We start from the raw sequence: 9,849 nt of genomic DNA on the forward strand, positions 1-9,849 counted from the left end.
TACTAAAAGGAATGGAATATAAATTGATTGAATAATATTGGACCTTTTCTTACGAAAATGAAATTATTATTCTTTTGGGCGATTTTTTCAATTTTTTCTGTAATATAACCATTAAAATTATTCTAATTATATTTTGATACCTTTTGTTCTTTGATTAATTTGATTTGTTTAGTCCATTCAAGTAGATCAACCAGCTTCTCTTGTGGTGTGTCTCTCTTGATGTTGTTTAAAAGAGTATCTTTTATTTTTTCATTTAAATGCTTCTATAATAATCAAGCAAAAATAAGCAATGCTTAATCAATGTACATGTAGAGCTTACATGAGGATTGTATGGAAAGAAGACCCGAGTCAGTATAGCAGTATCATTTTGTGTTCTGTAGAAAACTTCAATGCTCTTGGACCAACTTTTACAGTGCTGCCACATTTTCTCTGCTTTTGAATCTAGATTTGTTATATACAGCCAGTTTTTTTCATCATCCATCACTAAAAATTAAAGCATACATTATGTGATTGATTAAGTTATGAATCACCTAATTTGTCAACACATATGCCTTCATAATCTGAAATACGTCTGAGAGTATGATAAGCTAGGAGTAAGCTATTTTTTGTTTGTCGTTCCAATGGTGTCTCAGAACAAAAGTATCTTTTGGCAGTTCTGCATGTTAAGTAATAATCCCATGATTTCAACATTCCATTTAGCAAATTAGACAGGCTTAATTGCTGCATTATCCAGGTTGCTAGCTTTGATGACTGTTCATCAATTTCTTCAAGCATTACATTTAACAACTCCAAACTAGATAGCTTTAAAGCCAAAAAACTCGGGAAATTAATTTTTGCCTATTTTACAGATCAAATAAATTAACAAACAGTAAAAATTTACTTGGCTAATAGAGGATTCCTTTTCTAAAATGGAATTTATTGAAATAATAACTTGACCTTTGATAGCAATCTCCTGATTTTTGTAATTTCCAGCACACATTTCTATCAGTGCCTGTACTGCTCTTTGTGCTATTTTGAGACTTTCAGCAGTGAAACTCTCAACTACCCCAAGAAGTAAAAAGGAAACTTGACTAACAATGTCAGTGCCCTATGATTGATGTATGCATAGGTTCACCCAATAATTTAATATACTAACTTACATTTAATTTTTCACGATTACTCAATGCATCTTGCATATCTTTCTGCTGACCATCACATATCCACACTAGAACATCTAATGCTACTGTAATCCTTTCATCGACTTCAATACTTCTTTTATTGCCCTTTATGTAATAGTGCATAATAAAGTATTTAAGTAATAATTTTATCACAAATTTATCACTTTTAATGATGAAGACTCCTCTTGTGTACTCATTCCTTGCATTCTATTATGTATAGCAAAAAGTGTCATACTTATCATTGATTTTATATACTTGGCTTTGTTGAGGTTAATTTGAGCTCTTCTTAGTATCTTTTGCACTTGCATAATAAGACTTTGATCCTGTTCCTCATTAATATCTGAAATCCTCTTTTGAGCTTCTTCATTTCCAAGATACAGCAAAACATCAAGGCAAGCTAATACTTGATAAGTAATGTCATCATTTGAATGATGTAGCAACTCAAACAACTATATAAAGTTAATTGGGAATCAAGACCCATGTTTACAAATATTTTCAAGTAGATCTACTCACTGTTTTAATAAAATCAGCTCTTTCATCAAGAAGTATGGTTTGAATAGGCTTTATGTGATTTTCATATTCCCTGATGTTGTACAACACATGCATAATTATATTCATCATAATAGTTTTACTTTTGAAGTTCAGGAGGCTTTAAAGAGTCCTTTTTTGATTCTATTTCAAGAATTTTCTTATGAACAATTCCATGTAGCAGTCGCAGAGTAGTTAATGTCATTTTCTCCAAATTTGTTCTTTCAAAGCAGTGAAGACCAAGTTCTTTTTGTCTTTCTATCAGAGTTCTGTGCATGTAAAATACAAAACTTACATGTAATGCCAAAAAAGTAAATACCGAAGCACTAGAACAAGCTTGTAGACTTTTAGTGATTGCATATCTCCTCTAACATTGATAAATTTATAAAGAGCACTTGTTAATGAGATTATGACAGTCTATACCTGTTATAATCTTCATCAGTAAAAAATTTAAGAAGCTCATTGAATTTTTGTCCCCCTGAAGTGGGCAGGTTCTCCATGTTTTCTAAATATGACAATATGACAATATGATAACACGCTAGAAATAATATTTACTGACCATAAGCCTTAGCATAATTTTCAATAAATGTTTGAAATTGTTGATTCAAAAAGTCTTCATCTTTTTTTGATAAAAGGTAACTGAGTGACTGTCTCTAATTTAACTAGCATCATCACAAAACATGCAATAAAAATTTTTACTTCTGGTTCTTTTATTGAATTAAGTTCACTGGATCTATACAGGTCACAGAGTGAATTAAAATTTTTTATGCACTCCATCTCTTGCATCTGCTCTAACACAGAGCCAACTTCTTGATCATAAAAATACTATCAAAATAATAATAAAAGTATCATACAATGCAATGTGATAACTCTACCATTAGCTTAGTGATGAGATTTTTTGCAACCTGAGCTTTCTTTGAATCTAATTGTAGAAATTCAGTTACTGGTATATGAAGAGACAACTCTTGACATAGTCCAGATAGTAAAGGAATCACACCCTCAATGATATATAATAAACGTTTAGTAATTTTTGCCAATTCAGTTTTTTCATCCATTGTTAAAATACAAATAGGGAGATCTTCTTTTCTCAAAACTTTTATTTTTTCTTTTTCACTACTGTTTTCTATTCTTCGTATTGATTCCTCAATATAATCATTTAAATCTGTCATTAAGTGCCAAAAATTCCTGTAATCAACTATGAAGTAATGTAATTTTAAAAATCATCACAACTTACTCATCTGAAGCCAATCTAGAGCAAGTGGAGGCAGAATCATTCTCAGTAATCAAATACGTCCAAATTAAAACACGAATGAAAGATATTTTTGGGGCAGCTGATGGTATTTCCATTATAATTCTATAAAAATCAATTATTTTAACTTCTATTTTTACTGTATTCTTACTCTAGGAGTTCATCAATACTGTAGATTTCAATAGCTACTTGTTCTGCAACTTGACATTCTCCAGTGCAACATGTTGCTAATAGATGAGTTATATTGATGAGAAGACGATATTTGTTGATTTGTTTTGTCTACACAATAAATGAAATATAAAATTTTGTTTAAAATAATAATTTCTATATATACATAGCCATCAACTATAAGATGTTTTCGTGTATCCTTCTCCAGAATAAAACTTAAAGCTCCATTTTTTGAATGATGCTGTATGAGCCTTGCTACATGTTCTTTTAATGGAAGAGCTGGGTTTGTGCTCTAAAATTAAAAGTCATAAATTATTCAGTTATTAATACATAGTCTAGTGATTATACTTCAATAATGATTCGTAATGTGACAGTCAATTCCATGTGTTCACCAATATTGCTAATAGCAGCACTAAAAATATTATCAATATCAGCTTCAGTCAACTTTTGACAAATATCCGGATTTTTAAAAAAGATCTATTGATATGTAATTCATGCACACATTCAATGAAGTATTTTACTTCATTTAACAGACATATCATTGGTCTCATCAGTTCTTTTGATTTTGTTTGAAGGAAGTCATGAAAACTAATAAATAGTTTATTTTGAGCCTAAATAATAACAAGTTTGATGCAATAGCAAGTATAAAGCATACTTGCATCCATACTTGCATATAGCATCCATCCACTCAGTGGTGAGATGCAATAATAATTTTTGCTAACCTTCTTGTTTTTTCGAGACATTTTTTGCAGCAGAGTGAAGCAACTTTTTAGAATTTCATAATTTTTCTGACCTTTTTGCTCAAGAACACATTCCAAAACGATATTAAAAAGTCCTATGCATAATTATTATTGTTACACTTTATTATGCATGATTTACCACAACTGTATCCTATATTTTGACTAATAGTATTTGGAGTACCATCTTCTAAGACACATACATCAGCTATTCTTTCCAGCTCCTTTTGCAAATTATCTGTAGAATCAGGTGTGAGCTCTCTCCTTAACATCTTACGAAGAAGTTGATCTTCATCAGTCATTGTTGCCAATCGCTTCATTTCAGTGTATAGTTCCTTATTCAATGTAAAATATGTCCTTTCTGCAGTCTCAGAAAGTATGGTCTCTTCAACACTGAATATACCATAAAGGAGTTCTGCACTCATTATTCTAATTTTAGTATCATCATCAGCAAAACCATCAATCAGAATGCGACATAATTTCTGACATTCGTCAGTTTTTACATTAAACATGGAAAAACAATTAAAATTTTGCTTTAATCTAGCTTGTAATTTGGCTATGACCCTATAAAGATATCAATTGCATTAATAACAAGTGTTATTGATGCATGTATTCACATAACATACTGCTTATCAGTTATTTCTTTATCAGCTAACAGCATTTCCATTTCCTTTGGAGGACATTCATCTGGCTGAGACTGGATGCCAATAGAACTCATTGGAATGTTTGAAGAGTCCTTAGGTAGATCATGATCAGTCTCTATGATGCATGCATGAAGTTAGTAACAGTTTTATTACTGCATACCAGATATTGTATTGTTTAAGTAGCAAAAATCATTCAGCAAAACCTGCATGGTGTACATGATTAAATAAAGCATAAATATCCCATACTTTAAAAGATGCATCGAAATTTTGTTGCAGAAGTAACTTGAGTGAAAGTAGTGCCCTTTAGATTAATAGTAATTTTATTGTTGTGTTATTATTATTATTATTGCATACAGTTTTCTAATTTTCACAATGATGGCAGCACTACATTGATGACCTTGGCCTGTTTTTCCTATAATTAATTTTAGGATGTTATTATTGTTATAACAATTAGACCAGTACTGGTTCATACCACTTAATTTCATGATACTTTTAGTGAAGTCTTTTTCCATTGATTTATCAACAACTCCATAATCAATAAGAAAAACTAGCACATTCATAAGTTGCACAAGAACTAAACATTCTTGGTTTTTCTACTCAATATCACAAACATGAATATATAAATATTTTACTACAAACTTTTTCTATTTCTTGTATACATCTTTTTAAACTTTGACCATAGTTGAGTGGTGCTTGAGAATATTTTTCTGCTTCAATTATCCTATTACTTGCTTCAATTATGAGACATACACATGTGCTACATATGGTAAATGTAGTAGTCCCATTTTTATCCAAATATTGAACTTCTGTTGCAAAGCCTTCAAGGGTTTGGTGAACATCTTCTGATATCTACAGAAGTTACAGTATTAAGTGTAGAATCAATATACATACCTTTCCTTTTAATTTTTCATTGATATTTTCTAAAAAATAGCTCATATTTTACATAATTTCATAACAAACATACTATAAAGACTCCAATCAATCGACCTTCCATTAAAAGCCAAAGTACACATTAATGCAAGTACTTCTGAATCCTATATTAATTTGAACAATAGTTACAAACCTGGGGTCAATTATAAAACTTTAATTACAATTACACATAATTACACTAGAATTTGTAGGAAATTCAATTTGATTCAAACTCTACACAATATGAGTACATGTATATACATCAGAAAAAATTATTAAAATTGAAAATTTTCTCCTTGACATTTTTAGCAAAGTTTGACCAAAGTCCTAGCTTTGGGACTTACCTCAATGCCGATTTTTTCAATCAATGTAGTGCAATCTTTGTGATCAAATGCCCTAGCAAATTCAATGATAATGATACATATTTCATCAATTAGTTAGAAAATTATGTATAAATAGACACTAGCAAAAACATACTTGTATTTGTTAAATAGAGTAATTAAAACTTCATCTGCATTAGAACATTTACCAACCTATCAGTTGTAATGCATGTAAACACACACACACACACTAAAAACAGGTACTATTGGCAAAATTTTTATGGCATAAAATTTTGTAAATAATAAAATATAAAAGTAACAAAATTAATTTCCACATAGATGATTTGATCAATTCCACACTTATTTTGGTTCAAAATGTACTTTTGGGTCAAATTTTCATAATACACTGATCCCAAACCTACCAGAAGCAATTTCCTGTAAACTTACATACCATGTCCATTAAAAATTCTTTTTCTTTAACAAGGTACTGCATAGATCTTTCACTACCATTTTCTACATACAGTTGTAATGATGAACAAATGCTCTCAATTAGGCTTCTAGAAATAATATCTTATGTACTATAGAAACAACAAGTCAATTACAAATTGCTTCCATCTTTTTTCACTTCTTCTCTTAAAAAAACTATCATCACGTCAATCATCTAATTTTTACCCACTTAAAGCACAAATGTTCATTATTATACCTGGCATGTTCTTAGCATGTTTGCCAGCCTTGTCTTACGTTGAGGTGTGTCAAAAATTTTTTTGAGGCTGGATGGATTTTCATTACTAGCTGAAAAAAACAAATCTTGTAGTTCTTCCATGATTTTGACCACTTTAGCCTGAGCTTCATCATTTGTACCCATCTATAGGCATTGGGTATGCATGTATTAAAGTTAGTTTGAAAATAATGAAGAGCATATACTTATTATGTACTCTTGAAATAACTAACCTTTTCAAAAACCTCATATAAGGCTGAACTCATGCCAACTATTTGATAGGCATCTTGTACAGCAACTTCATCAACCTAGTAATTACAACATAATTTATTATGATTGGCATTTTTTAATTTAGCAAATTTTTTCATCAAACATTATATATATATAATGATTCTGATTTATTTGGTGAATAGTTATAGAATCATCAAATCAGTCAAACCTGTATTGCTTTAAATGAGGCAGTTTCTTCTTTAAGAATGAGCTTAATAAACAATAACAAATAAGTATGAAACAGAGAATTCAACTTACATCAGACCAATGAATAAGATCACCTTCTTCTAGGATTGCTAATAACAGTAAAGTATTAATAATATAAAAACAATAATATACTGGTATATTTGTAAATAAGCTAACCATTAAAAGATAAAAACTTTTTTGTAGCAGTATGCATGAGAGCAACTTTATCTGAATAGCAAATCTCTTTTTCCTTTTTGTCAGATAATGTCAGAATTTCAAACTGAACACTTTCTAAAGAAGCGTTGCTTTCCAACTTGATCTATGATATAATGAAATTAGTTCTTAACAATGAAGTAATGCAAACTTCTTCATCCTTTGTAGCTGAAATATATTGCTGTGTTGCCAAGTGTTTAATTCGGCATTTTCCAAATGAAAGAAGGTTGCTTCCTATAAAGTACAATGCCTATTCATTAAGGTATTTATGCATAGCTGTTAACCTTTGTTTGTTTTTGCATCTATGCTTTCAAGCTGAAAGAATGTGTCACCAGAATTTGGTTTGGTATTGAAAAAGCCTCTTTGCCATCTACGTAATCCAACTTTTAGGACATCAGTTTAAACAGTAACAAATTTTGTATTATAATCATACTTTTGTACTCTTTGATAATTTTTCTTGGTGTTTCACATGTTAAAAGTGATCCCCTTGCAGAAAGATATCCATCAACTTCAGTGCTAGCTAAAGTCACTATACTTCCTCCCTATTACAAATAATGTAATGAAAGTTGCATTTAAAAGTTTAACTTTTATGCAATTAGGGTCCAATTCAGCATTATTATTATTGTGGCAATGGAACTCAATATAAAACATCGTACCATCATTATCCAAACCTGGGCGATAACTTGATTTATAAACAAAAGAATAAAGTAATTTCAACATTATGCATAGCTTTTACCATTTCTCATCAGGCTTATGTTGAAATTTTATTTTTTGACCTTTGCAACTCATGCTCTCAAGTTTGAACCTGTCATCCACTTTTAGCTATTGTAATAGATTAACATAATGCAGAGCAAAATAACTTACAGATTCACCCCATCCCTTTTCTTGATGAAAAGGAACTATTTTAAACAAGTTATTGTTTTCGTCATCTTCTTTTTTAAGGCACAGTATTTGCTGGATAAATTATATCAATGTCCTACAAAATTTATCTGACTTACCTTATTTTCCATCAAAACAACAGTTAAATATTTACGAGAAAATGAATGTTGCAACTATAATTATGGATACAATACATGCAGACTGAGTAAAATATGACTAACTTTAATTGTGCTGCCATAAACAATTTCCATTAGTTGAGATGTTGCACTATATAAATCATAATAATAATTATATTGCTTGTCATATTTTATTACTTTTGACAACTTTGTTTTTGGCTCCGTTTCCTTTGAATAATGCAGAATGCAGCAACTATAGAAAAATTATCAGTGGTTCACAAATGTACACCGATAAATTTCATTTGTAATGCATGATATTGATCTCAACACTATTATCTATGGACGCATATATTCTATAGTTCTAGTTTTATTAATGATTATAATTATATGATTATTATTCTGGGAGTCATCGTAAACAAAATGAATTACATGGGCTATTTAATCAAAATTTAAGTTATGTAAACTGCATAGTACTTAATTTTTGAGGAGCAAAACTTTTGTGGCTTTTATGGATTAGCATGCAACCACAAAATTAATGCTCCGCTAAATATTCAATCATTGTTAATGGTGTATGCACTAACATTTCAAATCCGCGAAAGTTATTTCGACGAAAATTAATTTTTATAAATCTGTGAAAGTTTTGCTCCTCAAAAATAAAATGCTATATGGTATTTATGGAAGTTTGGACAGATACATGATCTTTAGCTTAGTCATGGTTTGGCCTATAAGCCTTCTTACATGTGAGACAGTGATTCACTTAATAGTGCTGCATAAATCATTTTGCAGGTTAGATCTATGTACATGTACTTACATTCAAGTATGAAACCACTATTCTGCTGAGACTCAATACTCAAGAAATCAAGTTGATTAGAACTAAAACGGTAGATTGTATTATTAAACTAAACTATGATAGAATTCAGTGTTCAGTATGATATATCTATTGCATACCTAAAAGATTTGCTGTATACAAGTCCTGAAGTATCAGGGCTATGTATAAGTACAGTATCCCCGTCCAATACCTCATCGGGAGCAGCCATTCTATAAAAAAAACTTGCTGCTAGTCTCGCATGCCAGACCACCCAAATGACTGTAGGCTGGGGAATGGTCGACTATAATACGGAAGCCGACAGCGACATTTCCGTTCATGTTCGTATTCGTGTTCACGTTCATTCACGTTCACGTTCATTCCCGTTCACGTATCTTGTAGATATAGGTGTGGCTAGTGTGTGTGGTTAAGCATAGATAATAGAGTAAAGGAGTAAAGTAAAGGGTTAAGGTTGGGTTATTTAAATTATTATAATGGCTGATTTCCGTGACATCATTTTGGAATTGAAAAGACTTGGCTGTAATACTCAAGAAATAAGGACCCTTCTTTCCCCTGTTAAAGAAATCAGGTAAAGTTTATCTCATGCTTCCTTTATATATGGAGGATTTTACTGATATGAATCATAATTTTAGCCTACGACAAGTTCAAAGAATTATACATATACAAAGATGCCGTGGCTCTGGGAGAACAAGGGACTCCTTGGAAGATATCAAGGCCGCCATTGAGGTTATATAGATATGTGTTATCCCCATTATTATTAATATTGGAGCATGATCACTATTATTATTATTATTATTGTCATCATTTTTTATTTTGTAGGAGGAGTTAAAAGGACCTGGTAGCTTGTTAGGATATCGAAGCCTATGGCATCGATTGAAAGGAAAATATAATTTTTCAGTTACAAGGTATTGTCATATTTAGAACCCTGC

At 30.7% G+C, this 9,849-nt stretch overlaps 2 protein-coding genes and 1 long non-coding RNA gene across 3 annotated transcripts in view; 1 reads left to right on the forward strand and 2 right to left on the reverse strand.

Moving 5' to 3' along the window:
• Positions 1 to 49: 49 nt before the first annotated feature.
• On the reverse strand, positions 50 to 2,740 carry LOC109583751 (uncharacterized). The gene is made up of 15 exons (XM_019999199.1): positions 2,561 to 2,740; positions 2,385 to 2,510; positions 2,245 to 2,338; positions 2,109 to 2,190; positions 2,005 to 2,052; positions 1,790 to 1,954; positions 1,671 to 1,740; positions 1,413 to 1,606; positions 1,322 to 1,364; positions 1,140 to 1,262; positions 881 to 1,087; positions 531 to 837; positions 320 to 483; positions 141 to 263; positions 50 to 97 (listed from the first exon to the last, which is right to left on the reverse strand). The coding sequence occupies exons 1-15, from the start codon at positions 2,738 to 2,740 to the stop codon at positions 50 to 52; spliced, it is 1,974 nt and encodes a 657-aa protein (XP_019854758.1).
• LOC109584242 (uncharacterized) overlaps positions 2,245 to 9,849 on the reverse strand; it is a 9,865-nt gene continuing 2,260 nt past the window's right edge. Inside the window, exons 4-37 of the mRNA XM_019999917.1 lie at positions 8,200 to 8,245; positions 8,098 to 8,151; positions 7,964 to 8,053; positions 7,836 to 7,921; positions 7,685 to 7,781; positions 7,533 to 7,641; positions 7,384 to 7,482; positions 7,251 to 7,333; positions 7,064 to 7,205; positions 6,959 to 6,996; positions 6,870 to 6,911; positions 6,664 to 6,738; positions 6,416 to 6,577; positions 6,315 to 6,373; positions 6,164 to 6,269; positions 5,870 to 5,925; positions 5,737 to 5,788; positions 5,448 to 5,517; positions 5,375 to 5,403; positions 5,123 to 5,332; positions 4,956 to 5,076; positions 4,838 to 4,895; positions 4,730 to 4,784; positions 4,644 to 4,686; positions 4,466 to 4,598; positions 3,982 to 4,403; positions 3,825 to 3,937; positions 3,624 to 3,713; positions 3,451 to 3,579; positions 3,086 to 3,394; positions 2,920 to 3,039; positions 2,561 to 2,870; positions 2,385 to 2,510; positions 2,245 to 2,338 (exon numbers count right to left, since the gene is read on the reverse strand). Of these exons, the coding sequence (XP_019855476.1) occupies positions 3,113 to 3,394; positions 3,451 to 3,579; positions 3,624 to 3,713; positions 3,825 to 3,937; positions 3,982 to 4,403; positions 4,466 to 4,598; positions 4,644 to 4,686; positions 4,730 to 4,784; positions 4,838 to 4,895; positions 4,956 to 5,076; positions 5,123 to 5,332; positions 5,375 to 5,403; positions 5,448 to 5,517; positions 5,737 to 5,788; positions 5,870 to 5,925; positions 6,164 to 6,269; positions 6,315 to 6,373; positions 6,416 to 6,577; positions 6,664 to 6,738; positions 6,870 to 6,911; positions 6,959 to 6,996; positions 7,064 to 7,205; positions 7,251 to 7,333; positions 7,384 to 7,482; positions 7,533 to 7,641; positions 7,685 to 7,781; positions 7,836 to 7,921; positions 7,964 to 8,053; positions 8,098 to 8,151; positions 8,200 to 8,245 (3,151 nt within the window). The 3' untranslated portion in view covers positions 2,245 to 2,338; positions 2,385 to 2,510; positions 2,561 to 2,870; positions 2,920 to 3,039; positions 3,086 to 3,112. The remainder of the gene's footprint in view (positions 2,339 to 2,384; positions 2,511 to 2,560; positions 2,871 to 2,919; positions 3,040 to 3,085; positions 3,395 to 3,450; positions 3,580 to 3,623; positions 3,714 to 3,824; positions 3,938 to 3,981; positions 4,404 to 4,465; positions 4,599 to 4,643; positions 4,687 to 4,729; positions 4,785 to 4,837; positions 4,896 to 4,955; positions 5,077 to 5,122; positions 5,333 to 5,374; positions 5,404 to 5,447; positions 5,518 to 5,736; positions 5,789 to 5,869; positions 5,926 to 6,163; positions 6,270 to 6,314; positions 6,374 to 6,415; positions 6,578 to 6,663; positions 6,739 to 6,869; positions 6,912 to 6,958; positions 6,997 to 7,063; positions 7,206 to 7,250; positions 7,334 to 7,383; positions 7,483 to 7,532; positions 7,642 to 7,684; positions 7,782 to 7,835; positions 7,922 to 7,963; positions 8,054 to 8,097; positions 8,152 to 8,199; positions 8,246 to 9,849) is intronic.
• On the forward strand, positions 9,215 to 9,826 carry LOC109584243 (uncharacterized). The gene is made up of 3 exons (XR_002185915.1): positions 9,215 to 9,488; positions 9,553 to 9,646; positions 9,740 to 9,826. It is a non-coding gene; the product is annotated as an uncharacterized LOC109584243 (long non-coding RNA).

Source organism: Amphimedon queenslandica, unplaced genomic scaffold (genome assembly GCF_000090795.2).
Source record: "Amphimedon queenslandica unplaced genomic scaffold, v1.1 AMPQUscaffold_13516, whole genome shotgun sequence".
NCBI lineage: Eukaryota > Metazoa > Porifera > Demospongiae > Haplosclerida > Niphatidae > Amphimedon > Amphimedon queenslandica.